The following is an 18257-nucleotide window of genomic DNA, read 5'->3' as shown; positions in this document are numbered from 1 at the left end:
AGTATATTAAAATATTGATGTACCTATTATTTAAATCTGACTTGGGGACTGGAGAGATGGCTTGGTGCTGATTAGGAGTGTGTACTTCTCTTGCAGAGGCCCTGAGTTCAGCTCCTAGCACCCATGTCGGGTGGCTAACCATGACTTTTAACTCCATCTTCAAGGGGCTCCTGAGGCCTTTGGCTTCCTCAGGCACTTGCACTCACATGCCCCCCCCCCCCCTGCACAAATAAATCTTTAAACAAATTCCAGCTTGGAAAAAATAGAAGATAAAAATTCTTTTTGAAAATCAATAGTTAATCATTTGAGGTCAGAGTCTTCATCTCTTGAGCTTTCATTTTTTTTTTTTAAAGATTTTTTTTTTTAAATCTTTATGCATATGTCTGTGTGAATGTGTGTCAGGGCCCAAGAGAGCATCAGATCCCTTGGAACTGGAGTTATAGGCAGTTGTGAGCCACCCTACATGGTTGCTGGGAACCAAACTCAGTCCTCTGGAAGAACAGTAAATGTTTTTACCTATTGTGCTATTTTTCAAGCTCCTCTTAAGGTCTTTGGATGATGATATATACCTAATATTTCACATAAACAGGTTAATAGATATGCAAGGTCAAGTTATTTTCAAATTGGAATGTCAAACTGTAACCACACGTCCTTTGTAATGACTTACTGCATGCATACCATGATTTGCATACATATATCTGACCATCTAATCGTTTCAAGTTTTTTAGTGCTGTAAATAATAATGTGTTAAAAATCCTTGATCGATCTTTGTACCTCCAAAAGAAATTCCTGGGTGTGTACTTTGTGTATCAGAAGTTTTGTTCCCGGGGGGGGGGGGGGAGGGGGGGGGGCTGGAGTGATGACTCAGCTTTTAAGAATACTGGCTGCTCTTGCAGAGGACACAGGCTTTCTTCCCAGCACTTACTTGGTGGTTTATAGCCTTCTGTAACTCCAGGTCCAGGGGATCTGACACTCTCTTCTGGTTTCTAGACACTGTACTTACACAGTGCACATACATACATGCAGACAAAACACTCATACACATAAAATAAAAATAAATCTAAAAATTTGTTCCTGTAGCATTTTGGTACAGATTGCCATATTTTGTTCAATAATTGTATCCTTTTGTATTCCTAGGAAGGCATGCGAAAGTCTATTCTCTACTGAGTACTGTCAGTTAAAAAAATTTTGTCAGTGTAATAGCCTATAAAAGGTGAGATTTTGTTTGTATTTGTACTCGTTTTTATCAGTGTGGTTCAGTATCTGTTTACATTCTTACAAGCTCCATATTTTGCCTTCAATGGACTGTCTTTTATATACGCCCTCTTCTCCCTTTAGTCTTTTGTCTTATTGTTTAGAAGAATTGTAGAATTTAGAGACCCTGACCTTCTGCTACTAATATATGCCGCAGTTTCAGACTGAAGAGATGACTCACTGGTTAAGCACACATACTGTTCTTGCAAAAGACTGGAATTCAGTTCCTAGCACCCACGTGGGTGGCACATAATCGCCTGTAACTCCGTCTCCAAGAAGATCTGATGCCTCTGGCCTCCATAGGCACCTGCATGCATGTACATGTCCCCACACAATACCCACACATGTACATAATTAGAAATCAAAATATAAAATAGTTAAATTTTATATATTTATATATAAACCTCTGGTGTCATTCCTCAATTTTTCAGATACCTTGGATTTTGAGACAAGGTCTTTCATTGGCCTAGAACTCACCAATTAGGCTAGTCTGCCTGGCCAGCAAGCTCAGGGATCTGCCTGTCTCAGCTTGCACAGTAGTGAGTTTACAAGTGGCTTGGCTTTCTTAGATGGATGCAGGGGATCAAATTCAGGTCCTTATGCTTTGCACAATAAGCACTTTGCTCACTAAGTTATTTTCCCATGTTCCTATAATACAGTTTCTTATACCAATTTCCTTTTGATCTTACTGTATTTAAAAACATTTGTAGGGTACTGAGACTTACCCTATGCCTTCAAAGCCCTGTGCCACTGAACTGTAGCCCCGGGCCATTTATTTATTTGTTTGTTTGTTTGTTTATTTATTTATTTATTTATTTATTTTGCTTTTTGAGACAGGGTCTCCCTTTAGCCCCAGCTGTCCTGGAACTCACTGTGTAGACCAGGCTGGCCTTGAACTCAGAGATCTGCCTGCCTCTGCCTCCCAAGTGCTGGGATTAAAGGCGTGCAGCATCATGCCTGGCCACAGCCCATATATTTAAGTTTGTATTTTTCATTTATGTTTTCTAACTTTCCACCCTTCAAGGACTGTTTTATGTTTTTATTATTCCATTTAGTGTTTCAATTATCTGGAATTCATGTTCTTATATTGATTTAAATAAATATCTAGTTTTTATTTCCTCCTCCCAATTGTAATCATTATTTGTTAATTTCATTTCCTCTCAATATGCTAAATTTCTTTGTGTTCTTGGGTCATTTGGGCTTTTTTATGGATCTGTTATTTTTTTTAAGTCTGAGGGGAAAAAAAAAATTGTTCCCAAGCTTAGAGGGTTAACACATTTATTATCTCTCAGAGTTTCCATAGGTTACAAATGTAGGAGCAGCTCAGCAACACAGATCTGGTTCAGGATCCCTCTCAAGCTTGATGCTGTTACCCCAAGTCGTTGTCACCAGAAAGTTATCCTGAGACTGGGGAGATGCCTGGAAGGTTGCTCACACTCCATGGTTGGTTAATGGGTGCTGGCTGTTGGTGGGAGGGAGGCCTGGATTTCTCTTCACTTGAGCCCCTCGCCAGCTGGATGTTCCGTGACAAGGTGTGCTAACTTATATACAAGTGTTGAGTCGAGAGAGCAGGAATGCCTGGAAGGAATATTTTTCATGAGTAGTATCAGAAATCATACAGTATTGCATTCTTTTTGCTAGAAGACCACTGAGTTTAATTCACTGTCAGAGGAGGGTATTTGGCTTTACATTTTGAGTAAATAATAAATAAATTTATAGTAAGTAAATTTTGAATTTTGGATTTGACCATAGGTTCACCCTCCTCCCAACTCTGTACTAATAGAAGTTTTACTTACATCATACTCATAGGATGCCACATAATACCACACTGTGCTGTATTTGAAAGCTACTGCATCTCACTGTTTCACTGGTCAGGTTTCTAAAAATATTTATGCAAAATAATATTGGTAATCTGCTGACATTTTAAGTTGTGTTATCTCCGACTTCTCCTACTTCCTGGTCTTATATAGTTGGGATCATTGTATTTCATTGCCTATGTCTGCTTAAGGCAGTCTTAGAAATTATTTTATAATATTTTCTGCTTCCATGAGTAATTCTGAATGTTTTGACTGACAGATACATAATAATTTATGGGCACTGCATGTTGATGAAATTCACAGGTTTTGAACAAAACATTTTCACAGGTATCTTGAATGAACAGTATCTTCTAATATAAGGGCAAATATGCAAAAATCAGAACAAGGCATTTTTATATGGGGAGTAATCTCAACCACATTCCAGCCCCATATGCTCTGATACTCATCAGAGTCTCATTATAATCCTTGGCCTTTCTGTGCAGCAGACACTTGAGTCTGGGTAGTGCTGTGTTCCATCTGTCTGGGTCTCCAGGCTTCACAGTGTGAGCTTCTTTGTACTGTGACCTCTTGGCTATATTTATTTAACTTATATTGCCACCACAGCCTTTGCTGCTACTTGAGCAAGTGTATGCCTGTGTTTTCAGGTATATGCATTTGTGCTTTTAAGTTTATAGGACCCCAGTCACTACCAAGGGGTTTTGTTGTTGCTTTTGCCTTAAGCTGCATAAATCTCTTCCATTGGCTTGCATCTTTATCCAGTACTAAGCCTGCCTACTGCTGGGTGAGCTCCCTGTGGACCTTCAGCTGTCATAGATGGGCTTTGGGCACCCTTCCAAATTTTCCAACTATGCTTTGGACAGGTTTTGTTTTTGACAGACTAATCAGGATCCTAATGTCCTTCCCTGCTGCTGGAGTCTATGTTTCTAATTTTGATATTTCTCATTTCATCAAGACTAATATCAGACCCTGGGCTGGAGTAAGTTTGCCAGTTATATGGCATTTCTCAGTCCCAGTTTTTTGGGAAACACTTCCTTCCTATTTTTGTTTCTTGGGATCTACTGGCCTAAGATTTGAGGAATCTTCCTATTCTCTTACTTAAAATGCTGATCAAAAGAAAGGTCACATTGTTGCTGTTGTTTCTTGATGAAAATTTGAGTTGATGCTTTATATTCACTTTTAGGTATAAAGAAAGCAACATTTTGAAGCCAGTAGAGGATTATCAGGAGTCCCTGGAAGCATGCTTTCCCCCATATCTCTGTGTGGCCTGTATGCCTGTATGTATACTTGTTTATATGTGCATGGGTGCATGTGTGTATGTGAGTGTATGTTTGTGCAGGTGCACAGGGTGTGCATGTGTGTGGAGGTTTGAGGTGTCATTGGGTACCTTACTTGACTTCTCTCCACCTTATGCAATCAGGCAGGGTCTCTGGCTGAACCTGGAGCTCGCTGTTTGGTTAATCTGGATAGCCAATTTGCTATGGGGATTCATGTCTCTGTTTCCTGTCCACTGAGATCACAGGCCGGCTTCCATGCCCACTCAGCTTTTATGTGGGTTCTGGGTATGGCAAGGTTTTACTGAGCCATTGTCCCAGCTCACAACCATGCTCTTAAAAACAAGCAGAAAAATAAAAGCAAAACAAAGCAGACAGTGCATTGTACTTACTGTTGATCTTTAAAGCACCCCTTTAACCATTCTCAAATAGGACAGCAGTTGGGTTGCTGTGAATGATATCTAAGTGATCTGTATAACAGCCAGTGTGATAGAGTGGGCTAAAACGTGTGTTGGTAAGATAGGTAAGGAGAACAAAGCTCATACTTAGAGATGGTAATTCTCTAAGTATGATAAAACTTGTGTGTCATTTGTTTCTATGGCACTTTCCCATGGCTCTTATTACTGCCCAGTCTTGTTCATTTTGTGCCTGTCTTGTCCAGATTCTGACTGTTATAATCTTATTTCCCTTGTCATACCCTCATTTATTTAAATTTTCATTACACTTGTTTATTTGTTTATTTACATATTTGTTTACATGTATGTGGGAACATGCATGCATACATGTGGAGGTTACAGGATAACTTGTGAGGAGCCTGTTCTCTCCTTCTGCCATGTGAGTCCTGGGGACTGAACTCAGATCGTCAGGCTTGGTGTCAAGTATCTTTATCCACTGAGCCATCTTACCAGCCCTGTTTCTCCGTTTTGATTTTTTTTTTTTTTTTAAAGATTGTTTAGTTTTTTGGGAATAGGTGATTTTTTTTTTTTTTCCATTACAAGCTCTATTTTTTAAAGCCTGTTTCATGCATTACCCAAATACTAAATAATGTAGTATTTTATTTTCTGGATCATCTTCATTTAATTTTTTTTTCTTTACAGCAAGCCATTTATTTAAAAAAATTCAGAAGGTTTTATACATTACAAGGAACTGGCAGTCACATGGGGTTTGGCAGTTACATACAACGATTTAGGACATATAGCACAAAGAAACAGGACATATAGCTTTGACTATTTTTTTTAAAAAAAGAAAACATTTGTGGCCAATACATTACCAGATAGGCACTGGTAACCCTAAGTAAAAGTTCAAGAATCCTATAATGCATATTAGCTATTTTGTTTAAGTATTCTTAATAATCAAGTAATTTTCCTTACTAATTCAAAGTATTGCTTTGTGAATAAATAGGTTTATGGTGATATAGTCCAAAGTCCTCTATTTGCTTTGGTTGGCCTGTTTCACTTGTACTTGTATTTAAATTGTCATATGTTAGGTTAAAATCTGCATTACCTTTAGTCTCTACTTAATGACGGTGGTTCTGCTTGATGTGTTATTTAGGAAAAGATAGAGCACACAGTGTTGAAATTCAAACTTTGAGGTTATTGAAATTTACAGTATTTGCAAAGCTGCTCTTTGCTAATGGTTACCATTTAATTGGTTTTTTTTTTCCATTCAGTAAAAAGCTACTCACTGCCCTATTAATTTTTATAGTAAAAAAATTATTTTTTTCAGAATCTATGGCATTTTAGCAGCAGAAGTTGGAGATTGGGCTTTTGTTGTAAACATTGTCAGATGGTGGCTATATGGGAGACATAGGCTGAAGTTAATATTTAGTGGTGGTCTGAAACAGCTCTCAGACAAGCCAAGTGAGGTGTTATGATTCTTGTTTTATATGGTTTCCAAAAAGCTGGTCAACCTGTGTTCTTAATACCTCAAATATAATTTTTTTCTTAGAATTACGTTTTCCTCTTTTCTAAGACATATACTAAATGTTAATTTATTGTTCTTTTATTTCTAGTACTTTAATGAAAAACAGACAGAAAAGTCATAAAAATTTTATAATGAACACTTTTTTGTGTATGTGGTGTATGTATATGTTTGTGTGCATGTGTGAGGGTGTAAGTACATGTGCATGCATGTGGAGGCCTGAGGTCGACCTTGGGTATCTTTCTTGATCATGTTTCACCTTAGTTTTTGAGACTTGAGTCTTTCACCGAAGCTGCAGCTCATTGATTTGGCTAGGCCGACTGCTGACTGGCCAGTGAACTCCGGGGATCTGCCTGTCTGCATTCCCCATTGCCCCCACTGCTGGGGTTAGTGATGCTCACTGCTGTGCCTGGCTAGGATGAACCATCTTAAGCTAACCATCTTCAGCACCATTCATTTTTGTTAAATTCTCTTTATGCTTTTTGTTTGGTACAGGTCTAGTCCTTATTTTCTTTTTCTTCTCTTGATAACTATGACCTGATTTATTCTTGTCTAATTCTGGCACTGTCATATGTTTCCTTTAGTCAGTTTTGTGTTTTTGTTTTTTAAATAGAGTTTTGCTTTGTAATCAAGGCTGGCATTGAACTCATTATGTAGCTTAGGCTAGCTTTGAACTAGTGGCAATCCTCCTGCCTCAGCCTTCCAAATGCTGGGTATAGTAGGTGTGTGACACCATTTCCTGGTATCCGCTTTTTAAAAAAACTCATAACACAACAGTACTGAACATTTATTTGGCATTCCCTAATTCTTGTCAGCTGGTCAATAGTAATGATTGTCCCTATTCAGTCAAATTTTGCAATTGGGTAAAGTTCAAAGTATCGCTGGGTTTATCAGGTGTCATATAACTTAGAAGGTAGACTTCATGGTTTTGTGTGTGTAAGGAACATCTGTGACTCTTACACTTTGGTTTACTATTGCTTATGGGGCGCGCTGGGCGCCAGGTGTGAGGTGCGCGGGTACCTCGGGGTCCCCGCGCACACCTGGAGTGTCGCGGCGCGGGTCCCGCAGGCTTCTCCGCCGTGCCGCGTCCTGGAAGCGGCGGATCTGGCCACAGGTGGGTCTGCTTCTCTGGTCGTGCGTCGCTGTCCGCCGCTTCGGTGCTGAAAGTCCCTGCTGCTGAGGTTTTGCTCAGCCGCGTCTCCACCCTGATTTCACCCGAGCACCTTCCTCAATAGGCGAGTTCCACCGGCCTCTGGAACACCTCCTCAATATGCGAGTTCCACCGGCTGCTGGACCATGCGGGAAAGTACGGGGCAGCTGAAGCTGGGATCCGTGAGTCGGTGCCGAAGGAATGCTGTCCCCGGGAGAGGCTGGATCGCCAGTAGTAAGTCCGTGAGTCGGTGACGGAGGAATGCTGCCCCCCGGAGAGGCTGGATCGCCAGTAGTAAGACGCAGGACTCTGCTTAGTCCGTGTTACAGCTTTTATTAAGTGTTCAGCTCCTAGCTCCTAGTGATCCAGCTCTCTATTATTCAGAAAAGACTGGGATATTTTATACTGTAGGGGCAGTGGTAAAAGCTTTAGCTGATAGGCACTTTGCCAGATACTCTAGTTACATATGGAAGTGGGCTCCTGCCATGCTGCCAGACTACCTGAAAAATCACACAGGAAAGCATGGTATTCCCAGAGCCAGAGGCTGTGTTTTCTATGGCAGCTACTTCAAAGGAGAGTTAGGAAGATGCCAGGTACTCTGCTGAAAGGAGTCATCTGCATATGAAACCGAGCCCGTGGGCCACCTGGACATAGAGAGACTATGACTTCACAGCAGGGGTCCCCAACAATTGCTAGTCATCTTCTGCAGCTTAATTCTTTTATCCAAAGAAGCAATTTTTATTTCAGGATGTAGCCATTATTCTCTAATATATTACACATAGTATTTCAGATATAAGGTTTTTATTTATTTTTTTGGTGTTTTTGAGACACCTGCATATGAAACCAAGCCCGTGGGCCACCCGGACATGGAGAGACTACGACTACATAGCAGGGATCCCCAACATCTCCCCCTCTTTGATTTGAATATGAAGAAGTGCCATCGCCAGCCCTAAGGGCCAGCTCATTTCATCTTGGGAGAATCCAAAGTTTGATAACCACTTATTTATTTTTTTGGTGTTTTTGAGACACGTCTCCCTGTAGCCCCAGCTGTCCTGGGACTCACTATGTAGACCAGCCTGGCCTTGAACTCACAGAGATCTGCCTACCTCTGCCTCCCAAATGCTGGGATCAAAGGTATATGCCACCACACCTGGCAGGAATATTTTTAATGTCACAAAACTGTGGATTTTCACAAGTGAAGAAATTTGACTTGTGAAATTTCTTCACTTGTGAAAAACTTGTGTGATGGGATAGTTTGTCCAAAGTTGCATGATTTTTCTTTTTTTCTTTTTTCTTTTTGGTTGAAGGGAGGCAATATAAGAATCAAACCCAGGGTTTCATACTTGCTAGGCAAGTGCCCTACCCATGGGAAATGTCCCTTGTGGAAACTGAGTCATGGTTTAAATTGAGATCTGTTAGTGGTAAAGTATACCAACATGTCACTGACTTACCCTCTCCTGCAGAACACCTCTAGACCCACACTGCACCTCCTCAGTTATCAAGTCCAATGTTCTTTTGTTGTGAAGCACAGTTCTGGTGAGAGATTTTGTTTTTGTTGGAGATATTCCAGGCTATTAGTCACGAATGTCAGCTTGGTTCAGCTTGTCTTCAGCCAAGGGGGAATCAGGTACAGCTTGTCGCCATGGCAATGCCTCCAGTATCCAGTGTAAGTTCAGTCTCTGCCAGCAGGGGGAAGAAGATTTTTTCTCTGCTGGCAGCTGTGTAGAAGAAAAGGCTTCTTATACCTGGAAGTTTTTAGGAAAGGTCTCATCATATAGGCCACAGCGCTGGCCTGGAACTCACTATGTAGACCAGGCTGGCCTCAAAGTCACAGAGCTCCACCTGTCTCTGCCTCCCAAGTGCTGGGATTAAAGGCGTGCGCCACCACGCCCAGCTTAATTTATGTGTATATTATTAAAATAATACATATATTTTATTATTTTGTAGTGCTAGTGGTCATGTGCATGTTAGCACACTATACTGCTGAGCCATATCTCTGGGTAGCTGTATTTTTCTCATGTGTATGGGTTAAATATGGTCTGTGCCCCTAAACTCATGCTGAAATTCAGTCCCCATTGTGAGGTAGAAAGAGGGTGCATTACTGGTGTTTGGAGGTGAGTATTTAGTGGGGCGAATAGATTTCAGTCAGGTCATCTACCATCCCAGGATTGAATCCTGGTAGCTTTATAAGACGAGGAAGAGAGTTATTAAACTCCAAGGTTATTCTGAGCTGATGAGCTCTCTTTCTGGCCTCTGAGAGTAGGGCTTCCTTTCCCTACATCTCCTAGACTGAGCCAATCCTCCTGCACCCTTTGGTGTGTCAGTGGTCCAGCTCTCTTGCTCTCTATAACCGCCATTCTGTGCCTTTCCTCATCTGTGCCCAGGTCATGTTGAGTCCCCCTGACCTGTGGATGATCCCTAATGTCAAGCCCCCAGAGTAGCTCAGTTTCTAACCATAGATTCTTTGTCAGGATGGTGCTGGGCCACTGCCTTCCAGGTCACCTAAAGTGACAAAAGGGATTTTCCACCACTGATCTGTCCATCTGGAGGAATCACTATCTTAACAGAACCCTCGAGAGGGTTTGAGGCGGGGAGGTCTGTGGGCTTGTCTTGGAGGTAGGATTGCCCATCTTTCACCTTGCTTACTTTCTGTTTCTCTTCCAGCCCCAGGAGCTGAGCAGCAGAGGCTCTGTGTGGCTTACTTTTCAGTGTTGCCTGTTCTTTTTTCTATACCTTTGTACTTCCTTTGAATATTTCTGAAGCTCTACATGTCTTGGGATATAGGCGGTGTTTGCTTATTCTAGCTCCTTCATTGGCTTATTTGGTCATCTTACTCAGAAGTGATAACCAATACGTGTGAATGTGTGTGTGTGTGTGTGTGTGTGTGTGTGTGTGTGTGTGTTTAAATGATTTAGGGATTTCATTTTAGTCTCTGATATTCATTGTTAGTTTTCCCCATTATTTCATTACTAGGGTTCAAAATGAGATTTATATAAGGTGCTTATTGCTCCGTTTTACCTTCAAATCTCCCACACAATTTTTAAATAGTTTTTATAACTGGAATGACTTGAGGTGTATTTATCCCCCTGGTTGCTATGGATAGTGATTGGTGGCTTAAATCTAAGCAGATTTAAGAATGGTTTTAAATGGATTCATGCATGATCAGACCATAAGTTGTTACAGGAGAGGAGTTGATAGAGTGGGTTGTTATGTGGTTAAAGTCAGTACCACTAAGAAGCCTTCACTTATAGTTTCTGTATACCAGCTGGCAAATATGATTTCAACTGAACCTGAAAGATTATTTAAAAATATTCCCAGCTGAAGTACTTCAACAGGGAACCAGGTGTGCTTACTTCTTAAGCAATCATTTCCTTAGGAGCAGGGCTTTGACCCTAAATCACTTGTATTACTAAAGGAATGAGGTAACTGATAAAAATTTCACTTTCTCATGGATTATTTTAGTACCATATTGTCATTGTTTAAAGAACCGTTTTTTCTTCCAGAAGAAGATGGTACTAGGTATTTATTAATTTGGTAGTTTTCAGGATTTGAAATACGAACAAAAGATTAGATCATCAGATGATTCTTTGGTAGTTTCTGTAGATGAGGACATGGTTCATTTTAACAAAATGACAATGCTTTAGAACTTTAATATTTTGATCTGATCTGACTTGACATGAAAAAGTAATGTTAATATCTTCATTTGTGTATGATTTCTTCACATACATAGCTGTAATCTTTAAAAACATTTATTATTATTAAAAATTGTGTGTATGTTTGTGTGTCTGTGTGTGTATGTGTATGTATGTATGTACCCATTCAGTGCTTGCAGAATGCACAAAAGGCTATAGGCTCCTCTGGAGCTGGAGTTACAGGTGATCATGAGCCACCTGATATAGGTGCTGGGAACTGAACTGGGGTCATCTGCAAGAGCAGTATGCACTCTTAACCACAGAACCATCTCTTCAGCCCCAACAGTTGCAATCTTTTAACAGTGTTTTATTATCATGAAATATATGGGTCCTTCACAAGTCATAGAAGATAGGACTGCACTATGTCTTCCCCCAGAGCCTCTGAAAGTATCAGCCTCTTGGACTTTGTTCACTGGTGGCTTTTGTTCTTCTCCTTCTCCTTTGGCATGCAGCAGGATCTCCACACCATCAGATGAACATATCTCTCAGTGCTCCTTGGTAGTCCTGTAACAGAAAATCCTTTCTCTGACTTTATTGTGCATATGATAGTGGCAGTACTCTGAGCAGTGCACAGAAACTTTGGAAACTGTAAGCCCAAATCAGTCCCTCTCTTCTTAAATTGTTTCTCTTGGGTATTCTGTCACAACAAGAAAGTGACTAATGCATAGTACAAATCATGTCAAAGAGCATTTAAAAATATTAACAATCTAAAAGCAATTTCAATTGGAAGTGTTTTCAGAGAGACTGAACTAATGAAACCCAAAGTTGAGGAAAATGCATCTTTTTACATCTAAAATATCAGTTCAATTAATGTGCTAAAGTTACATGTTAAATCATGTAATGATGATAGTGGGATGTTGGTGAAACAGGCCACTGAAAAGTTATGTTAGATATATTTTGGATGTATATAAAAGGAGTTGGTACATGCATCTTGATTAAAGATTAATATACATTGAAGAGAAATTAATTTTATTCAAAGCTCACATTAAATTTTGGTATGAAACATGTCACATGGATTTCCTATTTCATTAGCTCAGTGGTTAGAAGCAGCTCAGAAACATTTACACCCTGGGACAAATACATTTCTTCAGTACCAGATGTAAGAACTCATAAGCAATTTTATTTAAGGTTACAGTTGGTAGATGAGTTGGAATGAAAACATGTTTTTAAATTGCTTATTTTCTAAAGTTAGTCTGCAGTTACACTTATTTCAGTTTGATATAAAAGATTATGGGCTTGGGTGAATGTTATGATTGTGCAATATCTGTTGACAAAACTGTAGAGAAATATTACTTGTCTTTATTCCCTACCATGCATGTATATGTATAATGTCTACTGATGTCGGTTACAGTAGGACATTAAGAAGTAACCAATTCCCCCCCCCAAAGAAAAACAAAAAAGAAGTAGCCAATTCACATAATAGTGGTTTTTCCCCTTGTGATATAAGACAGATTTTAGGGGAGTTTGTTGTAGAGATATTCATATATCAAGATCCTATAGTGGATCATAAAAACTAATTTATTGATTTGCTACTAGTAGGCTTTTGTTTTGTTTTGTTTGAGATAGGGTCTCACTATATAATCTTGACTGGTCTGGAACTTGCTAAGTAGACCAGGTTGGGTTTAAATTCCCAGAGATCCATTTGCCTCTGAATGGAATTAAGGGTGTATGCTACCACACCCACCTAGTTTTGTTTTTGTTTTTAATGATATGCAGCAGACTCTGGATATGTGTTGTTGGGTGGCTTTCAGTTGCTTCTTCCTGTGATGTGTGTGTATGTAAAAATGTGTTGTTTGTATGAGGAATATTGGGCTGGAAAAGATATTTCTTCATGTTGGACATGGTCACAGTTTGAAAGCCATTTTTGTAGGTCGATAACTGGAGAATGTTTAGTTCGGTTAGGGTCTGAAAAGCTCTGAGCTTCCAGTCCCCTACACATAAGCTTCTGTGTCTCACAAAGGAAAAAAAAAATCCTTGACGGTAAAGTGAAAGCAGTCCCCTGGGCCTGCAGGTGGTTCCATGACCACAGCACTTGGCGTCCTTAGGTAACCGCAGTCTCTTCCCTTATTCCTTTTGTCTCCCATGTCCGGGTTAAATTACATAGTTCACTGACTGAAATCTTCAGAAGTATCTGGGAAGAATTTGGCTATAGTTTTTTCTGCATTTAAAAGTGTTCTTTATTGCCGGACATGGTGGCACATGCCTTCAATCCCAGCACTGGGGAGGTTCTGTGAGTTCAAGGCCAGCCTGGTTGTCTACATAGTGAGTTCCAGGTCAGCTGGGGTTACAGGGAGACCCTGTCTCAAAAAGACCAAAAAAAAAAAAAAAAGTTATTTATTAGCATATAATAATTTATACACAATAATGGGTTTCCTTATGTATGTTTTCATACATGTATATAATGCAATTTGATCACATTTACCCCATTACCCTTTCTTGGCTCCCTAGTTTTTCTATTTTTTTAAAGATAATGTTTATTTGCTTTCTCTCCCACCTTCACTTCCATCTTTGTTATAAATTTCTCAGTTACTTTTACTTTTTGTGTTAGTGTTTTCACCCTGGTGACCAAACACTTGACAGAAACAGCTTACAGGAAGAAAGATTTGCTACACTTAAGAGTTTCAGTCTGGCCTGCTGGGGGCCCTGGTGGAGCAGCTCTCATCATGGGGGCGAGGAAGCAGAGTGGAGAGAAGGGCCAAGGATGAGCTCTAACTCTCAGCAGCGTGCCCCCAGCTACCTTCTTCCACAGCCTCCCCAAACAGCCCCATGGGCTGGGGACCAGTTGTTCAAATGTGGTACTGTGGGGGACAGTTCATATCCACACCACAACACTTGCGTGTTCTCACCTCGTTTTGGCTTCTTGCTGTTCTGTAATATGAATATTTCACAGCATTGCTGTGAGTGTGACTTTTGGGAACTTTAAACAAAAGAAAAAAAAGAAAAAAAAGAAAGCCCAAAAGTAGTCCTGGCCCATGCTTTCCTGGCAGATGCTTGGTCTAATTGCCTTTCTCAGCCCTTTTGGACCTGCTCATGAGGATGAGAAATCTTAGGTCATCTGGGAAGCAAGCTAACTTGTAGGTTTAGGATTGAAGGAGCTTCATGATTATGTTAAATAGTATTTTAAAGATTATCCTTATCTAGTCTCACATTGTAAGTCGAGTAAGGAAAAAAATCAGCATTTGTCTTGGCCCTTCCTCCTCGTTCACTGTTCCTTCTGCTTCTGGGTTGTACCTGGAGCTTCTCTAAATTCAACAGTGAACAAACTGGCGATTTATTTGACATCCAGGGGCATTCTTTAATAAAGTAATAATACTATGACACAGCTTGATCCTTTAGTATTCTGTTTTAATTGCGTAGGACAGGGGATTTCCTGATTTTTAAAGTTTTATTTATTATTTTTTTAAAAAAATCTTTTTTATCTTTTATTTATTCTTTATTTTATGTATTGAGTATATTGCCTGCATGCATTTAAACGTACCTGTGTTTTGCAGTGCCCATGGAAGTCAGAATGAGGGTGTCGGGTCCCCTGGAACTGGAGTTACCCACAGTTGTTAGCTGCCATGTGGGTGCTGGGAATTGAACCCTGGTCCTCTGCAAGAGCAGTCAGTGCTCTTACCCATTGAGCCATCTCTCCAGCCCTATTTTATTTATTACTTTTAAGTGTATGAGTGTGTTGCCTGCTTGTATGTAAGTGCACCTGTATCATGCAGTACCCTTGGAGGTCAGAAGAAGGTGTTGGATCCCCTGGAACTGAAGTTACAGATGGCTGTTAGCAACCATGGGTGCTGAGAATTGAACCTGTAAGAGCAGCCAGTGCTCTTAATCACTGAGCCATCTCTCCAGCCTGGATCTCCTGATTCTTACAAAATCTGACAGTTAATCACATGATTACAGGACTACATGAAGGATTTAACTAGGTTTTGAATTCTCATTGTTAGGATGAGTTTTTCAGCAGCATGTTTATAATAATAGGAAGTGATTTTTTAATCAATGGGACACAATTAAGTTGCCTCCATTGGTGTTGGGGACTTAGGATCCTTTTATTTGTTGCTTTGCAATCTTTATAGTTTTTTTTTTTGTTTTGTTTTGTTTTGTTTTTTGGAGACAGAGTCTCCTTGCAGCACCAGCTGGCCTGGAACTTGCTGTGTGGATCAGGCTGGCCTTGAACTCACAGAGATCTACCTGCCTCTGCCTCCCAGGTGCTGGCGGGATTAAAGGTATGTGCCACCACATCTGGCCTAACAATCTTTATAGTTTTTATTTTAGAGCTTGAGGTGGCTACTTTTATTTCTACTGTTAACTAATTTTTGCAGAGCCAATTCTTGGTTCTTCAGTTCTTCAGAGAAGAGCCAATAACCATGTCAGATAGAGGTCAAAAAACAGGATTTTATCCAGTGCCCAGTGAAACATAGGAGCTAGCAGTCAGGCTCTTTCACTAGCAAGTGAAAGAAGTAAACAGTCAGTATGTTGAATAAGTGGCAGAATATTTATGACTTTTCTAGGAGGGTGCCATTCTGTCTTCATGAATTTTGCCTCTCGTTTTCCATCATACCTTGTTTGCCAGTTCCTAGGATTCTCATGGAAATTGTAAACTGTGATGGCACTGTACTGTGGGAAATTTACTATGAAGATATATCATACTTAAAATGTGACAGGATGGAACTGGAGGGGCAGCTAGCAGGAATGTTAGTGGGGAGCCAAGTCAGTTTGAACTGGTCTGGCTTGGCTGGACTTGACATCTTTTTTTCATAGAAAATCACCATTGTGACATGATATTAACAGGCACTTTTAGTGCACATGCTGATCATGGTGTGCTTGAGTGAGGGTTCAGGAAAGAGAAGTAAATGAGAATGAATAGAGGGATGGAGAACAGAAAATCTGCTGGTAGGGCAGAGGTACTACTACCATCGAATTGATGTATTCCGGGTGTGGAGGAGAGCAGAAAACATGTCCTTTTTAAAGGCACAATCTGGAAATTTGTAATATCTACTCATGCCATTGGCCAGACCCAGTCACATGGTCACACACATATGAAGAGACTCGGGACTCATTTCTAGTTGGATAAACAATTTTTATTAAGTTACTAGTAGGCAAGTAAGAACATACTTTACCATTATAACAACAGAAAATGATTTTGTTTTGGAATAATAGATTTTTCTAACTTACTATTGTTTTGTGGGGACACATTTTCCACTGAATTTTCCAGGTAGACTTGAGCTACTGAAAAGACTTAATCTGAATTAATGCATTTCCCTTTGGGACTATAAGTCAGACTTAGTCTACTGGTTACAGGGATGAATATGAGATATATTAAGAAACAGTATTGCTCTTCTCTAAGTTTCTTTTCTTTTGTGTTGCTGGGGATCAAACCCTGGGCCTTGTGGATGCTAAGCACATGCTCTACCACTGAGCTGTACCCCAAACAATTCTTGTTTTTCCTATCTTGTTTTTATGGCCTTGTTTTTCTGCTTTCTTGAGGGTAATTTTTGTTGTCTTTGTATACCTAGGTATGGCACAGTCACAAGGCTGGGTGAGAAGATACTTCAAGGCCTTTTGTAAAGGCTTCTTTGTGGCGGTGCCTGTGGCAGTCACTTTCTTGGATCGGGTTGCCTGTGTGGCAAGAGTGGAAGGAGCGTCAATGCAGGTGAAAATGAATTCTGCTTTCTTCTTTAAAGCACACACTTCACTGTTTCCCAAGCACTACAAATAAGAGTTAATATTTCTATGCTGGGACCCAAAAGGTTTTAAAAAAGAATTTGAACTCAAATTTCACTTTACCAAGTTTCCTTATAAGGCTTTCTAATACAGTACTATTATAATCAGAGTGGAAGTGATTAGAATTAGTCCTCAAATAGGTCTCTGTGTCTGTGTAGTTTGATTTTTCTGCAAATCATAAATGGAGACTTGAGGACATTTTACTAAATGGTACCATTTTCTGTAAATATAGCCACACTAGAATATTCTTCTAAGACTAAGTTATTAATACAGTTGCAGGATTAATTTTTGGTTGAAGTCAGGATTAATTTCTGTTAAGTTTTCAGTTTGTAAGAATGTCTATATAACTGATTGCAGACGTTCTAGAATGTTTTTTAAGCAAGTTGTTGATTAGAAAGGTATTTATAAATATTTACTAATGTGTACTCTGTGTGTGTGTGTGTGTGTTGTGCGTGCGTATGTGTGTGTGTGTGTGTGTATGCATGTAGGAACATGCATTTGATGGTGCACATGTGGAGTGTAGAAGACAACTTTGTGGAGTTGGTTGTCTCTTTCCTCCTTTCATGTAGTTCCTGGGATTGAACTCAGGTAGTTAGGCTAGTTGAACAAGCACTTTTATCTGCTGAGTCATCTTATCAGTCCACCTTGATTAAAAATATTAAATGCAGTTTATAGTGGAAGAACTCTGGGGTTGAGATTTCTAGAAATTATGTGCAAATAGTCTTCTAGAATAATTCAGAGAAATTGTTATAAATCTGATGTTTAGAAGCTAACTGCATAAATAGTTTTATGCTGGAAGAAGTATTTGCATTTTATAACATGGTTTTTTTGTTGGTTGCTATCAGCCTGTATTAAGTTATTCACTGTGTTCAATAGTCCTGTAAAAGAAATAAAGTGAATATATAGACTTTTAAGAGATTGCAGTTACATAGAGTAGTCAGATTAGTTTTTTCTTTTTGTTTGCTGTTTGTAAAACATCAGTTTTATGGAGCAAGGGTGTATTTATTTTATTAATATTAATTGTAGAATTGAAAATCAGACCCCTTGCTGAGTTCCAGAAGTCAGTGAGTTGAGGAAGGTCAGCAGATCATTAGGCAGTGGCCTTTGTGGGAAGTTAAAGCCAGGCTGTGTGTGTACATTTACTTCTGCTTCTGGCATTTGAGAGTCCTTAGGCTCACCTCTTGGTCAGAGACTCCTGACCTCAAACCCTTGCCTCCTAGGTTCCCTTCATAGCAGGTCATCAGTCCAGAGTACAGTGAGCTACTTATTTGGTGTAATTTTTTTGTTGTTGTTGTTTGTTTTTTTGAGACAGGGTCTCCCTGTAGTCCTGGCTTGTCTGGAATTTACTGTGTAGACCATGCTGGCCTCAGTCTCACAGAGATCTGCTTGCCTCTGCCTCAGAAATGTACAACCACACTTGGATTGTGATGCAAAAAAT

The 18257-nt window shown here is 39.8% G+C and overlaps 1 protein-coding gene across 10 annotated transcripts in view; it reads left to right on the top strand.

Annotated features, from left to right (window-relative positions):
- Immp2l (inner mitochondrial membrane peptidase subunit 2) overlaps positions 1-18257 on the top strand; it is a 964149-nt gene that overhangs the window by 28921 nt on the left and 916971 nt on the right. For 8 of the 10 annotated variants that reach the window (XM_029561497.1, XM_029561496.1, XM_029561495.1 and 5 more), the window contains one exon: positions 16612-16748. In XM_029561497.1, coding sequence (XP_029417357.1) covers positions 16614-16748 — 135 coding nt within the window. In that variant the 5' untranslated portion in view covers positions 16612-16613. Of the gene's footprint in view, positions 1-1146; positions 1214-2546; positions 2698-16611; positions 16749-18257 lie in introns of those variants that run through there. The other 2 variants (XM_029561494.1, XM_029561499.1) reach the window with 2 other exon arrangements.

The sequence above is a fragment of the Nannospalax galili genome, unplaced genomic scaffold (assembly GCF_000622305.1).
Source record: "Nannospalax galili isolate Female #2095 unplaced genomic scaffold, S.galili_v1.0 scaffold273, whole genome shotgun sequence".
Classification (NCBI taxonomy): Eukaryota; Metazoa; Chordata; class Mammalia; order Rodentia; family Spalacidae; genus Nannospalax; species Nannospalax galili.
This window is presented reverse-complemented; position numbering and strand designations above follow the sequence as displayed.